General features: G+C 41.6%; 1 protein-coding gene across 1 annotated transcript in view; it reads right to left on the bottom strand.

Annotated features, from left to right (window-relative positions):
* Positions 1–3597, bottom strand: part of Htr2a (5-hydroxytryptamine receptor 2A) — a 61619-nt gene extending 58022 nt beyond the window's left edge. Inside the window, exons 1-2 of the mRNA XM_085698729.2 lie at positions 3046–3597; positions 1937–2617 (exon numbers count right to left, since the gene is read on the bottom strand). Coding sequence (XP_085554855.1) covers positions 1937–2348 — 412 coding nt within the window. The 5' untranslated portion in view covers positions 2349–2617; positions 3046–3597. The remainder of the gene's footprint in view (positions 1–1936; positions 2618–3045) is intronic.
* Positions 3598–27268: the final 23671 nt, after the last annotated feature.

The raw sequence follows: 27268 nt of genomic DNA, 5'->3' as shown, positions 1-27268 counted from the left end.
ACTTTGGGTCCAGTTAATCATTCCCTCTGGAGAGGGGTTAGAGGTGGGCCCTCAATATCCAAGGGTCTTTAAAACTTCCCAGAGTCCAGTGCAGGAAGCCTGGCTGATTCTCTGCTGTCTGAGAAAGACAGCAGATGCCATAAAGGAAGTTCATCCTGTTCCTCTCGCGTCTTTTGGAGAGTATCAAGCACTTGAGTAAACCATTATTTAGTTTTGCTAACAGAATGAGTGAATGGGAAGGGAAATGAGAGAGATCAGTCCTCTCTTTGGACCAGTAGAGCTCCAACCGAACAAACCCTCATTTATGCACAAGTCTTATCTCTATCATGCTACCCCCCCGGGGGGTATTCAGAAAAGGAAAAGTTGGGGGACCTAAGCCTAATCCCAAGGCTTCTAGTTCTAGTCTCAGCAAATAGGATCTTACACTCTTGGCAGCCCTGAACCCAGGAAACAGCTCTGCTGTTGGAAACTGATGTTGGCTTTTGCTTGGCGAGGGAGGGGGACGCACGGTAGGGTCGGGGGAGGGACCTTTCCTGAAAGAGACCATGCCCTTTTTCCCTCAAAGTTTCCTCCAAAGTGTAAGAAGAGAATACTCGTGCAAGACAGATTCGTGACTTGCCTGCTGCGGAAGGCGCAGAACTAACCCAGTAGTGTCTAGTAGACTCTGCCTGCGTGCAGGCGGTACACCCAGAAACTGCCACTAGGGGGAAGCTTTGAGCCGAGACCAAGGGACCTGCCGCACTTCCTACGTGGTCAGGGCTGCCGGGGCTGCCCAGCAGCTCACCCCGCCCTCCTGCTGTGGTTTGGGTTCTTGCACAGTCACCCCTCCAACCCGCAGTAGGGTTTGCCCCCGAGGGCTGGCCAGTTGTAGGAAGTGAGAGCCCCTCCCCAGTGGCTGAAAAATGATAAGCAAAAAAAAAAAAAAAAAAAAAAAAAAAAAAAAAAAAAAAAAAAAAAAAAAGTAAGGGAATTATTCAGAAGTGCCATTTGAACCGTCAAGCCAAGACTGGCTTTTACAAAAGGATGCTGACCATTCCTGGCTTGTCAGCTTCCTTCTTGAAGCTTTTCAGGACTAGGTGGACATGTTCATATTGTAGCCTCTAGGACTTGGCCAGAAAACCTCTAAAACTGCCTGTATATCTGTGACTCTTGAGCAAATGTGCCCACAGTCTGAATATTATTTCCTTTGCTCTTTGTTAAGAGGACTCTGGCTGTATTAACTCCTAATTTGAAAGACTATCACGTTCTGCTCCCACACGGAAGCCTTCCTAGTGTTTGCCGACTTCCTGAGAAGTTTGACACTGTCAAAAACCAGCTTGAGAAGAAAGCAGGATTAAGAGCTGTTTGTTTTCCATCCTCCACCACAACCAGACAGGAGGAGTTTATGTGTATACATTTTTAAAGAGTTGAGGGTATAACTCAAAGGCTTTCTTCCATAGTGGCTTCTTGGGCAAAGGGGACAATTAAAATCAGAGTAATTTATTTATTCTAATGGAGACTCTGAATATTTTAACATTAACCCTATTCCAGCGCTAATGCTCTCTCTGCAAATGTTCCAAGGTACTTGGGAAGGTTTTACCATTCCATTAGAAATGCTAAGAACTCTGTGGTAAAGATAAAACCATTCTGTCCCGAGGCTGGCAAAGAAAGCAAAAATCACATGGACACAGAATGCCAGTTAAATTGCGTTCATGGAGTTTTGGAATACAGATAATAATTTCTCTACAAAATTTATTTTAAAGCTTAAAACTCACCAAGTATCAGGTATTAGGTTGTCCTTTTTTTTTCTCTCTCTCTCTCTCAAGTAAAATAGAATTTTAAGGCTAAAGCAAAGCTTCTCCTCTATTTCTCTCCTGAGCCCCGGTCTCTCTGCAGACAGCATGCACATGCTCTTTGGGACTACTCTGGGGGCCGCTGGCATGCTAATACCACTCACCATACAAGATGGTTAACATGGACACAGGCATGACAAGGAAGCCCAGCAGCATATCAGCTATGGCAAGTGACATCAGGAAATAGTTGGTGGCATTCTGTAGCTTTTTCTCTAGGGACACGGCCATGATGACCAGTATGTTTCCAGCAATGGTCAGAATAATCACTACAGTTGTCAATAGAGCAGACCAGTTTTTCCCCTGGAGATGGAGGATGGAGAGGCATGTCGGTGGGAGGTACCCTTCGCAGGACAGGTTGGTTCGGTTTTCAGCATCAATTGTCCAGTTCAATGCATCAGAACTGTTAGCGTCTCTGGAGTTGAAGTCGTTTTGGTAGAGCCTGGAGTCACCGTCTAATTGCATTAAGGAGTTTGGAATCGAGCTCAGAGAAGTATTGTCTTCACAGAGAATTTCCATGTCTGAGCCGGAAGTTGTAGCAGATGAAGTACGGAGAGACTCGCAAGTCACAGGCTTGGCTCACCATTCATCTTCGTGTCCTGGCTCTAGGACGTGTTGAAGTGGAGCCCATGTGTGGCTCCTCCGGCTGCCTTTTCCTCTCCCATCGTAAGAGTTACAAAAGTGTGACGGCTCTTGATAGTGCCTCCTCCCTTCACAGCGCTAGGAGGAGTCCGCCGGAGAGCCGTAAGTTCTCAATGAAGCAAAGGCAAAAAAGCAGTTTTGAACATCTGGGGACACAAACGTGTTCCTGGTTAAAGAAGAAAAGTTTTGTAACCGGTGGGAATCCGCTTCAGCTGATTCTCGGGTTAAATGTGCAGGTTTCACGGGTTCAGCCATCACAAAGTTAAAACAGCATGCAATCCGAAATCGGTAGGGAGGGCTGTGTGCCCTCTGTATTAAGGAAGTCCGTTAAAAACCCATGCAGTGTTAATCCCATCGTAACTGGAAATACTCGGGGTTACCCTTCTCTGGCTCAGGCAGAATTGCCGCAGCTGCATCAGGAATTTCAGCTCGTGAAAGGAAAACACGTCTTGTAGAGCGGCAGAGAACTTTCCACTTCAGAAATTCTCATGGCAATGACGGCATCGTGGCCAAGTGTGACTTCAACCAGAAAGCAAACCCCACAGCAGTAAAAGACAGCCGCCTGAGAACTTACATTCGTTGTCGCCAGGGTCCACTATCTTGTGACTCGCCTGTCGCATGGTGACTGAGCTGGTGCGGAATCCCCTCTCCTTGAGCTTCCAGCAGCATACAATGATAGTAATTTGATTTCTGATTCTGCTGACTTCAAAAAACTGCAAGCCAGATCCAGCAGTTGAGGTCTGCGCTGGCTGCCTCTGGCTACCGCTCCGCTCTGCTAGGGTCCCTCCCTCCCAGAGCTGGCTGCTCGGCTCAGCAGGCGCCAGCGAGGAATCAGTCACCGGGGAGCCCCTCTCAAAGTCACACAAAAGAGCCGCAGGGAAAGTAGGAAGGGCTGTCTGCACCAAGTGGCTCCCGGGTTTCCAGGAGAATAAGCAGCTCCAGCCTGTCTCCTTCCTCAGACCTCCTGTCGCTGTCATAACCTGGAAGGTGGCGACAGCCAGGAAGGGCGGACCCAAAAAGCCCCCTCCCCCTAGTCTTTCTGCTACAGGTTAACACTGAGAACTTTTGCTTTAAAGAGAGAATGGAGATCCGGGCTAGTGGTTACATTCTGAATAAGGTGGGCTACTTGACGATAATATTTGAGACTGAGGGGTGAAGAGTGAGGAGAGACGATAAATACTGTTAGAAAACGGCGTGTCCTGGAATCTGGGAGCATCCAGCACTTCTAGCCAAGCCAGTGGCGCTGCGTCTAGGAGGGATGGCTGACATTGGCAAAGTTCCGAGGATCCCGGAAGTCTGTGGTGATAAGTGATAAACTATTAGTACAATGTTTAGTTAGCCAAATGTATGTAAGTACACACTATTTATTGTTACGTGTGTGCACCATCTAACTAGCTCATTTTTCTTCATCTGACGAATGTCACCGGGAGGTAATGAAAGCTTCGTTAGAAAATGAAAGGTTTTATTTTATTTTCATTTTTTTTTCCTCAGAAGTGACAGTAATGACAAGGTGCCCCATCTGTAAAGACGACTCTCTCCAGTGATTCTAAGGGAAGGCAGACGTAGATCATTACTTCTACAGATAAGACAGTGGCTTATGTCTCCAAACACGAGGGCCTTTCTGGGGGTCCTGTTCTCCCATTCTTCTCTTGTCCTTTACACTCCCCATTCAGCCCCTCCCAGGCCTTCGATGTGTTGCTAATCACCCAATCCTCAGGGCAGTACCTCAGCTAAATATTCAGCTGCCTTCTAGAGCCTTTCATCTGTGTCCCAGGTCACCTTGTCATTGTCCATTCTGAGCCTCTCTTAGGGCTTCTTGCTATACATCCGCTTGGTTCATGGAATCTTCATAATTATGGTCCCCCCTCCCCCCAGAGTCCTTCCATCTCCCCGCCTATCCCTCTGGACTTCCAGCATCTCCTCTCATCTCCCTGCCTATCCCTCTGGACTTCCAGCATGCCCTCCCATCTTCCTTCCATCTCCCTGCCTAACCCTCTAGACTCCCAGCATCTCCTCCCATCTCCCTGCCTATCCCTCTGGACTCCCAACGTCCCCTCCCATCTAATGAACTTGCTCAACTCTTCTCTGTTCAGTCCACAGTGAGGAGCCTTTCTGTTCTTTCTGGCCAGACACATTGCTCCCCCAGGGGGTCTACCTGTCACTAGGCTACTGGTCTTCTGCATCCAAGGCATGGTCTGTGGGGGCAGGACCGGAGGGAGTAGGCATGGAAGTCAGAGTCCCTTGGTTCAGAATCCCAGCTTTGTAACTCATACAGCCTAACTAACTCAGCTGACTTGAGAGCCCAGTATTCTCCTAGTCAACCAGGATGATATTAGCTTCATCACTGGGTTGCAGAGAGGCATCAGATGACATGCATGCATAGCTAAAGGATGCTCTACACTGTACACTAGCCATTTAATTTCTATTGCTATTATTATTATTATTATTATTATTATTATTATTATTATTATTATTATTTGAGATAAGATTTCTCTGTGTAACAGCCTTAGCTGTCTTGGAACTCACTCTGTAGACCAGGCTGACATCAAACTCACAGAGATCTGCCTGCCTCTGCCTCCCAAGTGCTGGAGTTAAAGGTGTGTGCCACCACCGCCCAGCTAAAATTATGATTGATTGCAGGAAAAATCATTATCCCCCTCCTGCCTACATTCCTTATCGCTTCTTTGAGGGGTGCACAACTCTTTTCTTAGCTTGATCATTCCCTGGGGCCCCCTACTTTTAGGCCTGGACTCTCACTGCTTTTCCATGGCCAGCCTGGCTGCAGACTGAACCTTCACGCTTCTGACAAGTTCATCTTTGCGTTTGCAATTCCTTGAGGCTGGGAGGCTCTCACTGCTTCCCTTCCTGTGTCCACCTTGTGAATGTCCAAGGTGCAACTCCCATGCAGAGACCCCCAGGCTTGCCACTTGTCACCTCTGAGACCTGGAGTAAGCCCTTTGATTTTCACATTGGCTTTCCTCACCGGATGAAAAGGAATAGGGTTAACCGTCCATCGACTTCAGAGGGTTAATTTGAGAGCTAAGTAAGTTTATAGATTTGCCTGGAATATTATAGGCCCACATGTTTTTAATCTGATTGCTGTTATTGAATTTCCTTTTAGGGAGTTTGCTGTGAACTGCCCTTCCCCACTAGAGGCTTGCACATCCTCTGCAGTCTTCCATTTGAATGCTAATACATGGAGTTCAAGCCACATAAAGGCAAGAGGTGTGTACATCTTCTTCATGGTTGGGCGCATGATTTGTCCTTTAAATACCTATGAAATAAAAGTGTTAGTCAATGTCTAATGTTCTTTGAAGACTTGGTGGCACAGGCCTGCAATCTCAGCTATTTAGGGGGTTTGGGGAGCAGGGTGGCAGGTTCAAGGCCAGCCTGGGAAAAAATATTTAAAAGGATTAATTGCAGTTTTTGCACAGTTTTATGAACAAAGCAACAATGACAGGCTCTATCTAGGTTGTTGACCCCTGATGATAGAATGTGAGTCAGATGGGGGAGGAAGATATTTATGTCCCTATATATTGGACATAGCAATGGGACTTTTTTTGGTGACATTTAAGCATATGTACAAATACGGAGTGTTTTGATTATATTCAACCCTAGTGATTCTAAGTCTGACGGTCTTTTTGAGTTTGCACTAAGTCGGCAGCTGTGGTAGATACTGGAATGTGCAGTCCAGCGCCCCCTGCAGGGCTGTAATGCTCAGCCTTGTTACTGAGAGCAGGATTAGTAGCTATGAAAATTACCCTCAGCCAAAGAGGCCCCTTCACATGTGGCCACACTATTTCCCCGAGGGCAGGTTCCCATGTGGTGACAGCAGGGACACTAGTCTCACCTCTACCTGAAGGCTGGATTGTGGTCTGTCAGTGGTCTCCTTAGAGAAGCTTCTTAAGGGTACTGAGGCCTTTATTGTATGAGTCATAAACACCTTCCCCCTCAAAACCTTTATTGTATGGAGTAACCCCTCCCCCACCACCCGTACTGCTCCCCTATAGGTGCTGATCTGGGAGTCCTCTTTAGTAAACCCTCCTACACAAGCCTGCCTGATTTGGCTTCCTGGGAATTCAGCCTAAGACTTAAGTTTCCCAGCCGTGTTTTAATGTTTTCTTCACCAGTGGATGAGCCTGTCCTACGGAGAGCAGGAAGAGAATTGTTGCTTAAGTTAGTGAATGCCTCTCTGGCATAAACTTTCGGTTATGCATGGACAGCGGCTGCCTTGTTATTGACAGAGGAGTTTGAGGCCAACAACTCAAATCAATTTATTATTCGAGGTTGAATTCTAAAATGATTGGACTTTACATATGGCGTGCCTTTTATATCTAGTTTATTTTGAACAGGCCAACAGAAATTATTGCTTAAAATTGCGTTTACAAAGTTGCTGGAGTAGCATTGGAAGCCCTTGCTGGACTTTGTTTTTCCCCACGCTAAAGGTCTTGGCTCCTGAAATATTAATGCTTTATAGATGTTAAAATATGCAAAGAAAAAGTTCTGTGAGTAAATAAATCGGGCACATATTGCATCTTTATAGCCTCCTCTTTAGCATTTTAAAGGCTGTAGGAAACCTCGTAACAGCGGAATTTGCTTTTGTTTCTCTCTTTTCTCCCCTCTTCCAAAAAGTTCACTGTAGGTCAATTTTATTTTCTTTCAAAGAATTGAGTTATATTTTTGCATTCATCAAAACATAAAGACCTTAAATATGCAATTCATGAGTTTTGAAGAAATATTTACACCCTCACAACTGTCACCCAAATCAACAAACTTACTATTTCGATGTCTCGATTATTTTTGAAAGCTCCTTCATACCCATTTTGACCTCTGCTTAAGCCAGAAACATTTGGTGTCTTTTTATTCTGTAGTATGTCTGTGAGTTCTATCCAGTTTGCTACCATAAAACTGGTATGTGTGTGGGCGTGTGTGAGTGTGTGTATGTGTGTGTGTGTGTGTATGTGTGTGTGTGTGTGCCAACAAGGCCAAAGGAGGACAACTGTTGTCCTGCTCTGTCATTCTTTTCCCGATTCTCTTTAGATAGTGTCTAATACTACACCTAGAGCTCACTGTTTATTGTCTTGGGCTGGTTGACCAGAAGGCTCTAATGGTACTCCTGAGCCATGTCATACTAGTCACAGGGTTAAAGGTCAGTGTGGCTATGCCCAGCTTTTATGTATGTGTTGGGGAGCTAAACTGAGGTGTTCATGTTTTCTCAGCAAGTGATCTTAACCACTTGAGCCATCTCTCCAGAACATCCCCCTATCATCTTTGTTTAAAAATAGATGGGAATCCAGTAAAATCTTCAGGAATCTAGGCATGAATATAGACTGGATCTGTAGTCTATCTAGCCTTTAAAAAGTTTTACCTTTTCCAGATGCTGCCAACACCAACCTCTATTCAATCAACTGAATCCAATCTTGTCCTGAATCGGCAGCATGGAATTCTTTTACTCCATGTCCTCCTTTAAGAACGTGTCCTGAATTTTTGGAGACACAGATTTTACCAATGGTCTGAGGATGAAAGAGCACTATTCACAGGCCATTTCTTGGGGCATTTAATCTGTCACTTCCTTTGGATGCTGCAATTCTCAGGTTGGAAAATTCTCAGCCTTCTTGGAACGTTTTTATTTATTTAAATTTTTTTCATATAGTATGTTTTGATTATAGTTTCTCCTTCCCATATTCCTCCAAGTTCCTCCCCACTTTCCCTCTTATCTGGATCCAAAAGCTTTCTATATCTTGTTAGAAAACAATCAGGTATATATAAATAATAAAATAAAAAATAAGCAAGGAAGAATATGATAAAGCAACAAAATAAGATAATAGTTCAAAGAAAAAAACACAAGAAATGCACAGAGACACATATGTTTGCACACAGAGGATCCCATAAAAAACCCAAACCAGAAACCATAACATGCAAAGGACCTGTAAGGTTAAAAATAATGCCCCGACATAACATGAGACCTTTGAGTATGTTTCATGTTGGCCATTTACCGCTAGTCACGGGCCTACCCTTAGGAGTAGTTTGTTCCCCCAGTGAGACTCCTTTGGAGAAAAGTAATTTTTCATTTGCATGTAGTTGTCTGTGGGAGCTAGCTTCTGTGTTAGGGATGAGGCGTGTCTCCACTTCTGCTTTCAGCTCCATGACCCTATCTGGTCCAGACCTGTGCAGGCCCTGTGCAAGCTGCCATACTCTCAGCGAGCTCCTATGTAAAAGCTGGCATACTTGACGCCTGTGTATCTGGGCCATACAAAAGAAACAAGTGTTTGAAATTAGTGAATGACTGTCAGATTTTGATTTTTTTAGTGAAAGTTTAGTTTGCAATGTTTATTAACTAGATAATTCTCGGGTACTGTGTTGAGCTGTTATTGATGTTGAGTACACACTTGAAGAGAGCCATCTTCTTGCCCAAATACTCAATTGAAGCCTGGGTGAGTATTGGGTTTGGAGAAAAGAAATAAATTTGACAATCTGTGGCATATTGATGGCATTTAAAATATGACACTGGGTGAGATCATAGCAGAAGCTAGAGGCAGGGAAGGAAAAAGGGCTGAGGATTGAGCTCTGGATTTTTCCAGTATTTTGAGTCAGGGAGGGGAAAAAGGCTAGTTAAGTAGATTGACTTTGAATATCACTAAGTCTTTACATTCACCTAAAGTCAAGGAAAGTGCACAATGAGGTAACATGTTCTTGATGAGTTCAATATAATGAAGATGAAATACCAAAAGAACTTGTGAGAATGACAGCATTCAGTGACCTTGCTCTAGTGGAGTGCTTAGAGTAGAAATTCATCTGAATGGGATCAAAAGAAAGTGGGAAGAGATGGAAAGACTGGCAGTGAATGTAGATAGCCTGATGGCAGATACCTGGAGAGCACAGCAGGGAATACAGAGGTAGGCAGAGGGATGTTGGAAGCCAGAAAACTTGGAGTGGTAGAGCGTACCTGTTATCCTGACATCCCAGAGATGCAGGTAAGAGCATCAGGCATTTAAGAGAAGCCTAGAATATATAAGTAGATGGGGAATTGATCCTGAAATGGTGACAGGAGATACTTATTATGACAAAGTTCTTGGGTGGTGAAGAGATTGACCACATGCAAAAATGTAGAGTAAGAGAGGTAGGACATGTAGGGGCTGTTGATAAAGATGACAAAAGACATTTCCAGTTCTTCACGAGCTTGGTGTTCTAGTTTGGGGAAAAAAAAGCCCAAATGACTGATTTTACATACTGCAAGCATTCTGCGAAGGTAGATAGCAGGGTGCTGTAATCAAGCATTAAGAGTGAGGAACAGCTTTTGGTAGAATGGTCTGGGGTCTTCTTCCATGAAAGTTGCATTTGAGCTGAAGTCAGAAGAAGGAAGACACTGGATGTAGAGTTCTCCATGCAAAAGGAGTCAGAAGTGGGCTTCCCCAAGGCTAGGCTGGTCTGGAGTAAAGGCGAGATGGATTCTGAGAGCTGGGTAGGAATAGAAATAGGGAAACTGGAGAGGGTATGAGGCTTGCGAAGTTATAGATCATCAATCATGTCAGCCTTGCTAGGCCACGATAAATGACTGGACTCTACTTGAAGTGGAATGGGAAGCCACTCAGGGTCTTAGGGATGATGATAATAGCAATTCTTATTGTCTATTGTCGTCCCTAAAACCCACAAGGTTATTGTGTCTATGCTACAGAGAGAAGGTGATGGGAAGGAAGAATAAAAGCAGAGAAAATGCTAAAAGATACCACATGATCACAGAAGAGATGTTATGGGTTTGCCTGTGATGCTGGGGATGGCTGGGGCAGAAATATTTGGAACCAGAATCTCCACAATCCTGACAACCTGTGGTAGGAGGTAGGGTGGTTAAGATAGTAAGAACAGGGAGGTTGGTTATGAGATAGTAAGGGCAGGGAATCAAGAACTATTTTCTAGTATTTGGATTAATCAACTAGGCCAATAATACTATCATTTATGGAAAGAGGAAGTCGAAAGAGTTGAGTTTTAGGGGAAAACTACAATTCTGTTATGGGTGTTCTAATTTTATCATCCTGATTAGGCTGAAGTTTAGCTGCAGGTAGTACAAGTCTCAAGCTAATAGCATCATAAACAGGGAAGCGTTCCATCTTCAAAAAGTCCCCAGGACTTTCAATCACCCACAGAACTGAGGCTCTTTCTTCTCCCTGTTCTACTGTCCTGCAGTGATGCTTCAGAGGTAGTAGGGATGCTTGAGCTCCAGCATCTTGTCGGTATTCCAGTTAGCAGGAGGGAGAAAAATAACAGTTTCCCTCTTCCTCCAGGGCCAGGCTGGGTACACGGCTACTGTAGACTGCACGGCCTAGATTAGCATTGATCAGGAATTTCATGATGATGGAAAAAGGGGAAGGGTGTTGGAAGAAAGTCAGCAGGTTAGGTCACCAAGGCACAGTCACCCTCCAAGGCAGTTGAATCAACAGACACAGCAGCAATCAGGGCGGGGGTATAACCCATCGCAGGCATCAACATACGTCGTATCGAAGACTACATGCATTTATGGTTTAGTCCTCTGACAAGTCACCACAAACTTGATTGCTTATAACCAAGTTTATTGTAATTCTGTGGGTTGGAATTCCCCAAGGATCTCCCTGGCACAGGTCAGGATGTCTTCAAGATGGCATTCTTCTCCATACACTCCCAGGGCCGTCAATCCCCCTTTCAGTTTCTATAATCATTCATAGTGCCCAGAAGGTTGTCCCTTCCTTCATCTCTAAGGCCACCCACTACGAAGGAGTCCCCAGGTGTTCACCTGCCTGTTGTCCTCCCAGGGAAGAGTTCTCTGTCTTAAAGACGTGCACAGTTTTATCGAGCAGCCTTGGAAAACCCAGGATCTTCTTCCCATTTCAAGAGCCTTAATTCTAATCACATAGGCAAAGTGGTACTTGCTTTTGATAGTAACACAGTAGCAGGTTTGAAGGATTAAGGCATAGGCATAGTAGTTTAAAAAGCAAAGTGGGAGAGATGGCTTAGCAGTTAAGAGCACCTGCTGTTCTTGCAGAGGAGCTGGATTTGGTTTCTAGCACTTATATGGCTCACAGTAGCTTATAACTCCAGTTCCAGGGGACCTTGCCCTCTGGCCTTCAGGGGTAGCTGTTCTCATTTAGTGCACATAAACTCAAGTAAACACACATGCATACAGTTATGTCACCGTGACAAAGGAAGGGCTTGGAGCATCACAGCATTTGGATTGTGTTCTAAAGATATGGTCGAGGAAGGGGTTTTGCCAAACATTACAGCTTGTGAAAGAGGACTCAGCTTATTGATGACTTACCCTTTACTAGCAAGGTTTGACTGGTCCCCTGGGGGTCACATACCCATCTCTGGCCTCCCCGAGAATAGGTTACTCAAACTGTGTGAGTCACTTGCCAACACCTATGGGGAAGAGCCTGGGAAATGTGATCAACTAGCTCCATTGTAAGATTGTGGAATGGGCCTCTCGCCCACAAAAAGATGCCTGCCCATGCTGAGATGAAGACTCGTCACTCTGTTGGTGGAAGGCACCCTTTGACTTATTTTTTTTTTTTTGGTAAGTGTTTTTATTCAGCCACACTGTCTCTGGGATGTGAGTCATCCTTAGATTTTAGGAGAAACGTCACATTTACTTCCGGTCACAGTAAGAATATTTGCTACGTTCTTCTGTTGGAAGTAAACAGCCCCTCCAGTCAGGCTTGACCTAAAAGTAGTGTAAGTATTTTCCCCCAAATATCTAGCTTATTATCAGCCATGACCTTGACTTGGGAGAAATTAAATACATTATCACTTGCCTCTCCTTATTTTCTGACATGAAAGCAAGAACCGTTTGAGGAAAAGATGTGTTCTAGTCTCGAGGTATTATTCTTTGAAGATGTCAATTGTTTTTCACGTTTTCAAAACGTGAAACTTTCTTGCAGGAAGATATTTGGCCAGGATGCCAAATTTTGTTTTAGTATGAACTGTTGTGCACCCCTCAGGCATGACAGAGGGGTGTTTGAGGAGATTTGCTTCTCACTCCTAGCCAGGATCTGGAGTGAGAGTTGTCCATAGGAGATACGAGTTCTGTTTTCTGCCCTGTCTCACTATAACCCTCGTTGAACTTGACCTTTGAGCCCTACCCTGGTTCTCACTTACTGCTTAAGGGGCTGTGAAGACTAAAGGCTGAAGTCCTCTCCAAGTGAGAAGAGCGCTCTGGACCAGCTTTGTCAAACCAGCATAGTAAGAAAAACAGGCTAAGGGCAGAGAGAAATACACGCAAAGAGAAACAACTCAGTGTTTAGAGGAGAGATGTGTCGTGTGTTTGCTTCTGCTATAGAAGATTGTTTCTTTCACAACTACGACCTTGACCTTGTCTTAATTTAATTTTTTGTCCTTTGTAGTAAGTGGCATTGTGGTTTAAAGGAAGTCTTAAACCTTTATAGAATTAAATGGGTAGAGCATACCCTCAGTTCCCATGTTTTCCAATGGGTTTGCTAACATGAGTTACTATGAATATGAGAGACACCAGGATACCAAAAAGGTCAAATCTGCACCTCATGAAGCTGCTTTTCAAATCCAAATGACTGTTCTTTCTGTCTACCTAATATTGATGATTCATGCAGTTAAGCCCTCAGGGCGTTTTATAAATATCTCAGACGGGGTACTGGAAACCACTGAGATGGATCAGAACATTACCTCAATTTAGTTGCTCCCAAGGCCACAGAAAATTACTCTTCTCGTTCAGTTGTTCTTCTCAAATTAGCTCAGTTCCGCTCTCCAGGACGAAGTGGTAGGTTTTATTTCAGCGTTTCAGCTGCCTTCTAGGTCCTGGGGTTAATCTGCTGTGACAAATATACCAGAAACACGTGACTTAGAAGCAGGGAACGTTTATGTTGGCTCAGGGTTTCAGATGATTTATCGGGGAGTCACTTGTTTTGCTGCTTTGGGCGTGTGGTGGCACAGAGCATCCTGGGAAGGGTGTGTGGTGGAAGGAACTTAAAATGTCACATTGGCTTCAAGAACATGTCACTAGTGACTTAACTCCCTTGAATTAGCTCAGAGTCCTTCTTCTCAAAGGTCCCCCTACTTCCCAATAGTGCAATGGCTAGGGACCAAGCCTTTAATGCATTGTCCTTTGAGGGACACGGATCCAAATGACATCAGCTTTTGGAGTAAGAAAAGAAGAGTCACATACTTTATTTGTAAAAATGAATTACTTGGTTAATGTTCTTAAGAACTTTGAAGACCATCACTGTCCCTATATCTCCTGATGTCTATGAAAGACTCGAGCGCACTAGACCAAAGAGGTCCATCCCACTTCAGGCATCATGGGGAAGTTGGGGGTAGAGTTACAACTGGTCAGTCTACTGCTTGATGTATCTGTGGAAGCCTTTTCTACCCCTTGAGAAAAGTGAATCTTCAGTTATGGAACTGACCTTGCTCTGTGATGGTCTGCAGTCGTGTGGTGGCCAGAACCATTTTTAGTTTGTTTCCGTGAGATGACCATTGTCCCTGGAATCAAGATTTGGATTTGGTGATTTATTTTAGGGATCCTCTTGGCAGAACCACATGCATTCACTTTGTCCCCAAGTGGTTGTAAACTGTTAGGGTAGAGGGCTTGAAGAAGATGGAATTGTGCATTTAAGATGTTCTCGGGGAGATACATTCATAGAACACCGGTGGCCTTTGCTCTTATAGGTCCCTACCCACTCTCACATTGCTTAATTCTGTGAGTCTAAATCAAATGCAAAAATGGTTGTTGATAGTATATGTTAATTTTGTGGACCGTTTTTGTAAATTCTTAACTACAGAAAATAAAATACACATAAAAAGCCATGCCATTTTGAAGGATCTCTTTTCTGAACATAACCCCATATTTTATATCCTGCGAGATAGTTTCTTTGAACATGTGTCTGCATGTATGCAATTGTACATATGTATGATTGGCATATGATATGTACATTGTACATAAAATCAGAAATACAGATTGGCTATGGAATTTTACTGGAAGATACTCCATCATTCATTTACTTCATCTTATTTTGACAACTAGGCGAAATGTTAGCCTTGTGGGTACCAAAAGGAGCCCCCTAAGGCTAATTTACATTCCCACCAGCAGCTCATTATTGTTCTCCTTGTACCTAACGAAAGGTTTCTTTGCAGGGCGACTCTGCCTCCCTTAGATTTGCTAAGTGGCTACTAAAATTTGTTTCTCTGTAAATTAAAATTCTATTCCTTTTCAATTGAGATAGTCGTGAAAACGTACTTATGTTTGAACTTTCAAGGCATAAAATGTAGCAGGATTTTGGAAGTTTTTGTTAATGTTTGAGAGTAACAAATTCTTCCTTTTCACAAGGGTCATTTCCACTCCCCAGTCAAGCTCTCCTCTTCTGTTCTCTTCACCCACGCTCATTCTGACCACATATAGCCTGTTTCCAGACACTTTCTTGACAGAGATCAAAAATTTCTTCTATAAGTTGCTATAAGAACACTCAATCTTAATGTTGGGAGAAAATACAAATTGTCAATAGAATTCTTCTGATGGATATGCTATAATTCACTTATTCACATAATTCCCTTAATCAGTTTCCTTTTAATATTTAAGTTAATTAAATCAGCAGTTAGTTAAATGCAGTTAAATAAATTGTAAGAGTATAAAGTGCTAAATTAAAAATAATCACCAAATAGCTCTCAGAACTGGTATGCTAATGTATGGTCCTACCCACAGCCTAGACCGTGAATCACTCTGAACTCTAACAGATAGGACTGTCCAGAGCTGGGGCTGTCTGCAAAGTCTTTGTAGCCTTGTGTCATCTTAGGTGTGTGCATATGTTTAGCCCTTGCTTTGACAGCTTTAAATGATATCTATAAAGAGAAAGAGAGACTCTCCTTATTAGTCTTTGCACATTTGTAAGGTACCATGTCTAATTTCTGCTCTGTGATCAGAATCCCCATGTTGCCTCTAATCTTTGTCCTGAGTTTTGATGCTTACTGTCCATTTTTGCTATGGGTGGCCTATGATTGATCAAAGAATGGTCTTCAGTGATCTCTTCAGAAGCAATCATGTAACCATACTCCTCGAGTGCTCAAAAGCTAAGAGAAATTCTGTTGCCCATGTACACAAGAAAACTTAGATCAGATTAAGATGCTTGTGTCACATTTCCTTTCTGTAAGGATGCTGTAGCTGTTGAGTTAACCATCCACTGGGCTTGCGTATTGCTGTGGAGAACTCTGATGAGGCCACTCAGGTTCATGCGTTGAAAGCTCTCATCTGAATCAGTAGTTCTCAAACTGGGTTGCAACCCTTTGGGAGTCAAATGACCCTTTCACAGGGCTTGCATACCAGATATCCTGCATATCAGATATTTACATTATAATTCGTAACAGTAGCAAAATTACAGTTATGAAGTAGCAATGAAAATAATTTTATGGTTGAGGGTCACCAATGCATGAGAAATTATATTAAAGGGTTGCAGTATTAGGACGATGGAGAATCATTGGTCTAGATTCTTCAAGGATTTATTTTCATTTGGCTTTGTATATTTAGATTACCAGAGTAAAAATACAAATGTAATACACACACACACACACACACACACACACACACACACACACAAACACACCCTTTCATTGTCTGTCAGGCTTTGCTAAAACACTGTAAGACCTTTATAGCAATATGTTAATTTATTCCCGAGGGTTTCTAACATTTTCTTGAGTTGTATCTTATTAAGTAAATTTACTAATATTTGGATTAGAATAAAAAATAATGAGTTTCATTGTGATATTTCATACGTATGTCGTTGTGCTGTGCTCGTATTCTCCCAGCATTACATTTGATGATCATTCTCCCTCTTCTGTCCCCATTGCCCACATGGTCTCCCTTGTGTGTGTGCATCATCTATATCGCCTGTATGTCTGTCTGCCTATTTATCTATTGTGAATGTCAGAAAATATATTCTGTCTATGTAAAAATATAGAATATATATCTTTTGTCCCTCTCCATATCCTACGTTGTGTTCCCTCCCCTTAGGACCATTTGTCCTCATATGATCCCCCTTAGATTTTGAAGTCACATATACACGCCTGTATATGTATAATTAAATCAAGATTCTAAATATGAGAGAAAACATAGTTTTATTTGAATCTGGCTTATTTTACATAATGTGATTTCTAGTTTTCTTGTAAATGGCACATTTTCCTTCTATTTACAGCTCAACGTAGGATGGCCCCACAACTGGGCTACTGTGAATTGTGCTGCTCAGAAACTAACATGCAGGTGTCTTGTGATGTATTGGCTGGCATTCTTCTTGGCATCCTTTAGGTAAATACCTGGGGGAGGTATAGCTGGCACAGGAAAGATCTAGTTTTACTCTTTGGGAAGCCACCATACTGACTTCCATGGTGGCCAGGCTAGTTTACAATCCCACCAACAGTGAGACTGGCGAGAGTTGATGCTCTTTCTTCTTTTCTGATTTTAGAGAAAAGGCTTTCGCTTTTCCCCAGTAAGCATAACGAAAGCTCCAGGTTTTCCATATGCACTCTATTATACTCATATAAGCTCTATTATACATTCCTTTGATTCATTTATCATAAAGGGACCCTTTCTGCATGCAATTTGTCTCTGAGTCTATTGTGTCTGTATGTCTGCATTACATTTACTGATTCATTCATTTATGCTGACCTGTCTTTGCATGCCTGTAATGAAATCAAGGAAACCAAGGCAATCATGTATATCATCCCTTTAAAGGATGCCGTTGAATTAGGTTTATAAGGATTTTACTGAGGATTTTTGTATCTTTGTTCATTGGGCTCATTGGTATATAGGTTCCTTGCTCTCTTTCTCCCTCTGTCATTCCTTCTCCCCTTCCCTCCCTCTCTCCCCCAGTGTGTGTGTGTGTGTGTGTGTGTGTGTGTGTGTGTGTGTACACGCATGTGTGTGTGTGTGTGTGTGTGTGTGTGTGTGTGTTGTCCTTATTTGGTTTTGATGACAAGGTAAACTTGGTACCATGGAGTAACTTTGATAATGTTCCTCTCTATTTTCTATTTCATGGGGTCACTGAGGAGCCATGGTCCCAGTTCTTATTTCAAGGTCTGAGGGAATTTAGCAGTGAATCCATCCAGCCCCAGGATTCTCTTCATTGGGAGGCACCTGTTACTGCCCCAGTGTCATTTTTTTTTAAATTTATATATCTCTTTAAGTTGTTCCTGATCTCTTGTTTTAATTTTTGTAGGTCATATGTACCTTGGAATTTATTATTTCTGCTAAGTTTTCCATCTTTTTAGGACATACATTTTTTCAGAGTATTTTCTAATGACCCCCTAGATTTCATTGACACCATTTAAAAAAGTCTCTTTTCTTCATATTTAGTTTTGTTATTTTGGGTTTTCTCTCTGTCTTTTGGTTAGGTTGGCCAGTGTTTTGTTGTTTTAAAAAATATTTTTTATTAATTCACATCACGTATTTATATCAAATGCACTCCATCTTCACATCTTCATCCTTCAACTCTTCCTCCCCAGCATCCTCCACTTCTCATCATCTTTTGTTCGAGGACACCATCCTGCGGCCAGCAGTTGGTGTAGATGCTGTGTTGTAAATGTATGTTGATATAGGATGGACACCCTGTGGTAGGGTCTCTGCATTTTGGCCTCTTGTGACTTCTTTAATGGTTTTTTCTTTCTATTGCATAAAGAAGCTTCCTGGAGAAGCAGGATCTACACTTATCTGTGGATATAAAGAAAAGGAGAGTGGAGTTAGCAATTAATACTGGTTAAGGAAAGTGGCAGTAGTGGGCTTACCTCTGGGCTCCCTGGCCTCACCAGTCATGAATAGTTGGTTAAGCCTACAGTACTGGATATGAATTTCTCTCCTAGTGAGCAGACCTTAAGTCCTATTAAGTGTCTATTGGTTACCCCCAGGATATAAATGCCACTATTTCATCTTTCAGAATATCTTGCTGCTCTGGTCATTGTGGGTCATAGGCTTTACAACTGGATAGGACTATTGACTGGTGGAATGTACTTAACTCCTTCTGATACTGTGAGAGCTAGTCTTCAGAGAGAAAGCTTCCAAGGCAGATCACATCTGGATTGACTCCTCCTGGTCCTATGTCTGAAGTGTGTGATGCATCAGCACTATGGTCTTACCTGCAACAGCAAATACTTGCCTGTATTTGGGTCCTCTTGTACTCTGCTGACCAACAGTTTGAAAGAACATTTTCTATGCCTGGTATGGGGGTTTTGTTAAATAGTCTATGGTGTTTAGAGGAAGCCTTATCATCCACAAATGGTGTAACTTCAATGAAACTTTATGTATGTGCACATATTTCCTTATTGTATGAAATTTCAGTTAACATAAAATGTTCCCTCTGACTCTTTCAAGCATCCTTAGTGTTATTTATCTCTCTTCCTTTTCTCTATCATTTCCTTTTCCCCCATCCCTGGGTTTGTTGATATTTTTATCCTTTCAAAGTACCAATTTTTGTTGTTTCTTTGTTCTTTCAGTGATTGTTTCATTAGCTTTTATTGTGATCTTTATTATTTATTTCCATCTACTCATTTTGGGTTTGGCTGCTCTTCTTTTCCTAAGAGCTTGGGTTGCATCATGGCTTCTTAGAATTCTCTCAATATATTTTGAAATTAAAATCAATGATGTGTTTATCACATTAAAATTGTATCCCTGCTGAATCATTCAAGTTATTATTATTTTGTTGCTTGTATACTTTTTTGTTTTCCTATTGGTATATAGTGGATTATCTTTTCCATATACTTTCTGTAGTAATCTGGAGTCCATCTCTGCAGAAGGAGCGGCAGGCCGCATTCCTTCCCACCGCCCGGCTAGCTTTACCAGAAACAATTACACGGAAACTGTATTCATTTAAACACTGCCTGGCTCATTATCTGTAGCCTCTTATTGGCTAACTCTTACATATTGATCTAACCCATTTCTAATAATCTGTGTAGCACCACGAGGTGGTGGCTTACTGGGAAGATTCTAACCTGCATCCATCTCGGAGAGGAGAGCTATGGCATCTTCTTGACTCTGCTTCTTTCTCCCAGCATCCTGTTCTGTCTACTCCGCCTGACCTATCAGGCCAAGCAATTTCTTTATTAATTAACCAATGAACCAACAGATAGAAGACCCACCTATATCATTCCATCTCCAAACCCTTTTCCAGAGTCATAAAACCTCCCAGTGGTCAGGTCAGTTCAGTTCCCTTTCTCCCTGGAGTTGTACCTCTCTGTGGTCACTATCCTTCTGCATCAGCATGGGTATGATGAATAGTCAAATTGTGAGGTGAGCAAAGCTGAGACTGGATCTCAGAAAGAGAGCAAGGGGCTCTAACTCTGCCAAGAGTTGTCTTCCCTGGCTTCTAATTAATCACCTGACTTTTAATTGGTGAGCAGAAATTATGCATATTGACGACTGATACGCAATGTTTTGGTACATGCATACATTTTATAATGGCTAATTCAATTTAACCCAGAAGTTTTTTTCAATTTTTTTCTCATTTTTTTATTCTTGGAGAATTTCATACAACGTATTTTGATCATACTTACCCCTCACCCGTCTCCTTCCACATCCAGGTCCCCTTCCTTACCCATAGTAGCATAGTTATCCTTTATTTTATAGCTAATATCTACTCATGAGTAAGTACATGCCATGTTTGTCTTTCTCAGTCTGGGTTACTTCTATCCATTTGCCTTCAAATTTCCTGCTGTCATAATAGCTAGATAGTACTCCATTGTGTAAATGTACCACATTTTCTTTATCCATTCATTGGTTAAGGAACATCTAGATTTTTCCCAGGTTCTGGCTATTACAAATAAAGCTATGAACAAGTTAAGCAAGTTTCCTAGTGGTATGATCAAGCATCCTTTGTGTATTTACTCAAGAATGGTATAGTTGGGTCTTGTGGTAGATTGATTCCTAGTTTTCTGGGAAACTGCCACACTGATGTCCAAAGTGGATGTACAAGTTTGTACTCCTGCCAGCAATGGATGAGTATTTCCTTGCTTCACATTCTCTCCAGCATGAATGGTCCCTTGTGTTTTTGATTGTCGTCATTCAGAGGGGTGTAACTGTAAATATTTGTCACTCATACTGATTTACTAAAACACTGATTGACCAGTAGCCAGGCAGGAAGTATAGGAGGGTTGACAAGATTAGGTGAATTCTGGGAAGAGGAAAGACAGAGATGCAGTCAGAAGTCAGATGGAGAGGAAGCAAGATGAGAATGCCTAATTGAGAAAAGGTACCAAGCTACATAGCTGAAGATAGATAAGAATTATGAGTTGATTTAAGTTGTAAGTGTTAGTTAGCAATAAGCCTGAGCAATAGGCCTAACAGTTTATAATTAATTTAAGCCTCTGTGTGCTTATCTGGAACTGAAGAGCTGCAGGACCGGGTGGGACAGAACATCTACAGTATAAGAGGGATCTCATAGAAGTTTTGATTTCCTTTTCCCTGATGGCTAAGGATGTTGAACATCTTCTTAAGTGTTTCTTGGCCATTTGAAATTCTTCTGTTGAGAATTCTCTGTTTAGATCTGTACTCCATTTTAAATTTGATTATTTGGTTTGTTGATGTCTAGCTTTTTAAGTTCTTTATATATTTTGGAGATAAGCCCTCTTTCAGATGTGGGGTTGGTTAAGAACCTTTCCTGTTCTGTAGGCTGCCATTTTGTCTCATTGACCGTGTCCTTTGCCTTATAGAAACTTTTCAGTTTCATGAGGTCCCATTTATTAAGTGTTGACCTTAGTGTCTATGTTATTGGTGTCCTATTCAGGAAGTTGTCTCCTGTGCCAAAGTGCTCAAGACAATTTCTCGTCTTCTATCAGGTTCAGTATATTTATATTTATGTTGAGGTCTTTGACCTTGAACTAGAGTTTATGTATGGATCTGTTTGGATTCCACATGTCACATTCAGTTAGACAAGCAGCATTTTTTGAAGATGCTTTCTTTTTTCTATTGTCTAATTTTGGCTTCTTTGTTGAAAATCAAAGGTGTGTAGATTTATGTCTAGGTCTTTGATTCAATTCCGTTGATTCATCTGTCTGTTTTTATGTCAATACCACATAGTTTTTATTACTGTATCTCTGTAGTAGAGCTTGAAGTCAGAAATGGTGATACCCCTGGATATTCTTCTATTGTACAAGATTGTTTTAGCTATCCTGGTTTTTTTTCCCATATGAAGTTGAGTATTGCTCCTTCAAGATCTGTAAAGAATAGTGTTTGGATTTTAATAGGGATTGCATTGAATCTATAGATTGCTTTTGGTAAGATAGCCATTTTTATTATGGTAATACTATCTTACCAAGAGCATGGGGGATCTTTCCATATTCTGATATATTTTCAAATTTATTTCTCCAAAGACTTGAAGTTCTTGTCATACAGGCCTTTCACTTGCTTGGTTAGAGTTGCACCAAGATATTTTATATTTATTGAGGCTATTATAAAGGTTGTTAATTCCTTGATTTCTTTATTATCCTGTTTATCATTTGCATATAGGAGGGCTACTGATTTTGGGGGGTTAATCTTGTATCTAGCCACTTTACTAAAGATGTTTGTCAGTCACAGGAGTTTCCTGCTAGAACATTTGGGGTTTCTTATGCATACATATCTATCTATGCATAGATAAAGATAGTCTTTATCTATGACTAAAGATACTTCCTATGGTATGTGTGCCACTATTACATCAATGAGCATGCCTTGTCTGGCCAGTTGTTACTGTAGCTTTTAGAGTTCACAGCTGGATAAGATTGGTGATTATTTTTCTCCTCTGGTAGGGTGCATAGCATCTTATAGCACAATGAGAGATAACCAGGAAGGATGAAGCTTGCAGGACAATACCAGTTTAATTTTCTCCATGTTATTTGGTTCAAGTATGTGATGTCTTTAGCATTAGGATCTCACTGTAAGGTTCTAGAAGGTAACTAAGAACAGTGGCAATAGGCTCTTTTGTTGGGGGCCTTCTATGGAACTTGACAGGTTAGCAACTCCATTCCTGACACTGGCATTCTTAGTTGTTAGCCTGTGGTGTCTAGTAGGGTCATTGTATGGTAACTCCCTTTAAACATTTTATAGAAGTCTAGGTATATGTTTTAGAAAGCTGTTATAGTAGCAGATTTTCATATGGTTTAGTGTTTCTCTTATTTTTAATAGATTTATTTTATAGATTTACTTTTGTCTTATGTGTGAGGGTTTTGCTTACATAGATGTATATGCACTATATGCATGCCTGTTGCCTTTAGAAAAGGGCATCAGATCACCTGGGACTGGAGCTACATGTAGTTGTGAACCACCATGTGGATGCTGGGGATGGAACTCTGCAAGAGTAACATGTGCTCCTAGTCACTGACTCATCTCTCTAGACCCACCTTACTTTTTACGGTAGGGACTCGTAGCTCTAAAATTTCCACCTTGAACTGTCTTTGCTGTATTGGAGTAGTCCAATTAATTATGCTTTCGTTTTCATCAGTTTATACCTGTTTAATTTTCCTGCCAAATTTCTCTGACACACTAATCATTCTGAAGTATATTGTTCAAACTTCACATATTCATATAGTTTTGTATATTTATAGTTTTACTTGACATGGAAGAAGAAATTACTGTAATTATTTTGTATTTGTTAAGGCTTCATTTCTGGCTATAATTTAATCTGCTTTAGAGAAAATTCCATCGACTTCTAGGAAGAATGTATTGGAGGAATGCCATATCGTTATCAATCAAGCCCATTTGATCCATGGCGCAGTTTAATTGTAAAATTAAAGTTACACACACACACATTCACAATTGATAGATTTTCTTGATTGATTCATTTCTTTAGTAGTACATAGTGATGTTAGCTGTTACTGCTCTCTGCTTCAGGCTTATTTTGTCAGATATGCATATCGGTAGGGCCAGAGAGATGGTTCAACTGACAAAGGGCTTGTCATCCAAGCACGATAATTTGAATTCAATTTCAGTACCCCATGTAAAATGTGGGCATGGTCCATCCTGTTATCTCAGCACTAGGGAAGTAGAGACAGAGGGTTCCTGGGCTCTCAGGCCAATGAATCTAGCTGACTTGGTAAGTTCCATGTTCAATAAGAGACCCTATTTAAAACAATAGTGTGGAGAGCAACTGAGGAAGACACCTGATGTTAAACTCTGGCCTCTATACACACGCAAACCCACAAGCATGGCATATGCACACATCCAAACACATACAAGTACACGGAAGAGATGAGTAGAGCCATGCTGGTTTGTGTTTAAGCTTCCAATTCCCCAGTCAATTGCTTGGTAATCTTGTTTTGTGCTCACTGGAGATGTGTTTCTGTAGACAAGTTAGTCACTGATTTTTGAGACAGAGACCTGGTTTGCAGCTTCTATTTGGAAAATAAAGATGCTTACTTTTAGCATTATCGACAGAAATTTGTTAATTCCTGTAATTTCGTTGATCGTTTCCATGTTTAGCTAAATTACTTTCTTTTACTTCCCCACTTAGAGTTTTCAGCTTGCTAGTTTACTGATCTGGGCCTGATCGATTCTCAGTCCTCTTTTGCCCATCTGTGCCTCTTACTCATTACTGTGATTAAGACTCTTCCTGCAGTGTGTGTAGATTGACTTTAGGAGTCTTCTACAGTCCTGGTTTGTTTGGGATGAATTGATTCCGTTTGTGCCTGTCTTGAAATGTCTCTTGACAATTAAAAAAATCAACCAACCAACCAAGCAACCAATATCGTTGTATATAGGAATCTTGGCGGGCAATTGTTTTGTTTTCAAGCTTAAAATGTATCATTTAATGCTTTTCTGGATGTTAGGGTATCTTTTGGGATGCCTGATATTATTTTTGTATGTTTACTTTAGTAAGTTGATTTATATGTATTTGTGATAGGGTTTCGTGTAGCTCAGATTGACCCTGAACTCATTATATAGCTAACAATGACCTTGAACACCTGAACCCTCTACCTCCACCCACCAAGTGCTGGGATTACAGGAGTGTGTAGCACTGTCGCTGGGTGCTAGGGTTTTAATATTATAGCTTTTACTATTTTTGTTCGGTTTTATTTTGATATGTTGACTATAAGACGCTATGGAGAGATTCTTCTCTAGCCTTGTCTACTTGAGGTTCTAAATGCCCCTTGTGCTTGATAACCCTTTCTTTCCATTAATCTGGGGCAAGGTTTTTATACTTTCCCCGAATTTGTTTCCCTGTCATTCATAACCCCTTCTAACTCTTGGATTCTTAGGTGGTCATGCTTAGTTGCCTATTTTTCCTTATTAATGTAAAAACGTAGCAGTTCATCAACCTTATCTCCTGTCCTGCTCGCTCTAGTCTGCTAGGGATACTTTCCACCCTGGCTTTGCACTTTATTAGTTTTTCATTTTCAACATTTGCTTTCTCAGGATCTCAATTTTTTTTTTTGCTAATTTCCCCATCAGTGTTGCTGCTTCCCCCCTCTGTTTCTGACTTTCATATCTGCAACCTGCACTGAGCTCCTTACTTTATTCTTCTGCTTATTCCTCTTTGAAAGGATGACTTTCAGCAGTACACTGGGAATTCTTATTTCAACCAGAATCTTTGGATCTTTAGTTTTGGTAATTGATTCTGAGTTCTTCTTCTTCTCCTCCTCCTCCTTCTTCTCCTCCTCCTCCTTTTACTCCTCCTTCTCCTCTTCCTCCTTCTCTGTCCCTCCTCCATCTCCTCCTCCTCCTTCCTCTCTTCCTCCTCCTTCTCCTTTTCCTTCTTCACCTCCTTCTTCTTCCTCTTCTCCTCCTCCTTCTCCTCCCGCTCCTTCTTTCCTTCTCCTTCTTTTCTTCTTCTTCTTCTTCTTCTTCTTCTTCTTCTTCTTCTTCTTCTTCTTCTTCTTCTTCTTCTTCTTCTTCTTCTTCTTCTTCTCCTTCTCCTTCTCCTTCTCCTTCTCCTTCTCCTTCTCCTTCTCCTTCTCCTTCTCCTTCTTCTTCTTTTTTACCTTTTAAGATATTGTTTCTCTGTATATCCCTGGCTGTCCTGGCTGTCCCAGAACTTTCTATGTGAACCAGGCTGGCTTCAAAGTAGAGCCAGGACTGCTTCTGCCTCTCAAGAGCTAGGAGTTCTGGTATCTTGAAACCATCGTGTTACTTTTCTATTTTTAATTTCTTTCTTTTTTGCAGTTTTTTTTTGTGGTGATCGATGCCTCTGTTAGTTTGGGTATTATATGTGGTTTTATTGGGGGATCATCTTCGTAAACTTCTTTTTTTCTTTTTCCTATTAATTTATAATGTTAGCATACAAGATAATATGTTTCATAATAGGCTTTATTCATATGTGTCATGCTGTGTCCTTCCCCATATCTTCTTCCCTCTTTCTACTGGTTTCCTACCCCTGGATCCTCTGGCCTTCTGCTTTCTTTGCAGACATGTTCCACTGCCATTTCTATTTACCACTTCCTCCATTCTCACAATTCTCTTTATGTTCTCATGATCCTATACATACAGAAAAACATATACACACATGCATCATTTTGTAGCTAGGTAAGAGGAAACATAAGGTTGAATCTTTGAATCTGGATAATTTCATTTACCATATTGATTTCCAGTTGTATCCATTTTCTTGTGAATATTATTATCTCAGTTTTCTTTGTGGCTGCACAAAATTTCATTGTGTGTGTGCATATGCTTTCCATCTTCTTCAGGCATTCATTCGTTGATAGTCGTCTAGACTGGTTCCATTTTCTGGCTATTTAGGAATAGTGGGGTGGTAAACACAGATGTGCAAGTATATTTGGGGGATGTGAGCAGACTCAGTCCTTCACCTACATACCCAGGAATAGTTTAATGAGCAGTCTATTTGAAAGGTCTCAATTCCCAGTCTCCTCAGAGAGGAGAAAGAAAATGCTGTAACAATGGCACAACTCAACCAGAAAGATACAGAAATACATTTACGATAGTTTGAGACCAAGTAACACCCTACCAATGACAATAGAACAACATCAAGTGAAAAAAAAATGTTGAGTGCTAGGAAGCTTAAAAGTATTTTAGTCTGTAGAGAACTAGATGTGAATAGGATAGAGGGTGTTGGAGCTTAAGAGATGGCTCAGTGGTTAGGAGTACTATCTGCTCCTCCCGAGGACCCAGTTTCAATTCCCAGGACCCACGTAGAAGCTCAAAACTGTTTGCCACTCTAGTTCCGGGGAGTCAACCCATCACACATATATACAAGCAGGGGAAAAGTGCAATAAAATAAAGACAAATAAATAGCTATCCGGTTAGCTCTGCTGGTTAGAGCGTGGTGCGGATAAATCACTTTAAAAAGATGGAGAAAGGTGGCAGGTAAGGTGGAGGAAGCAAGAACCAGTGAGGGTAAATAAGGGGAGGGAACAATGAGATGAGACTGGAGAACGATAAAAAGTGGAAGGTGAACAAGAGATTAAATATGATTGTCCTATAAAAATGTGCCAACAGAAATGTAAGGACAGGAATAGAAGAAAGGAGGTACTGGATCCCCTCCTCTCAGTATCCTCCAAAACTGGAGTCTTTGAAGTGGCTGTGTGGTTGGTCGGAACACTTGGGACAACCTGGAGACTTGTCTCCTATGGCCTAGTACTCTCTGTCACAACTGTTTTCACTTTAGTGGCTTCCCTTTGCACAGCAGAAGCCCCTGCTGGCCACACTTAGCTTTGTACACTGTAGGCTTCTCAGATTGTCTGTACCATGGGCACTCATCAGTTTGTGTACACACTAATGAGGCTCATGTCCTAGTAAGGGGTGTCCCAGAAGGCACACGGATGTGGAAGAAGTTAACACAGCACCGGGATCTAAAAGGGTGAGTTGTTCTCAGTTCTTTAAAGCCCAGTCATCACTGAATGAA

This window comes from Myodes glareolus, chromosome 12 (assembly GCF_982192425.1).
Source record: "Myodes glareolus chromosome 12, mMyoGla1.1, whole genome shotgun sequence".
NCBI classification, from domain to species: domain Eukaryota; kingdom Metazoa; phylum Chordata; class Mammalia; order Rodentia; family Cricetidae; genus Myodes; species Myodes glareolus.
Note: the sequence above shows the minus strand (reverse complement) of the source record. Positions and strands in the feature narration are given on the sequence as shown.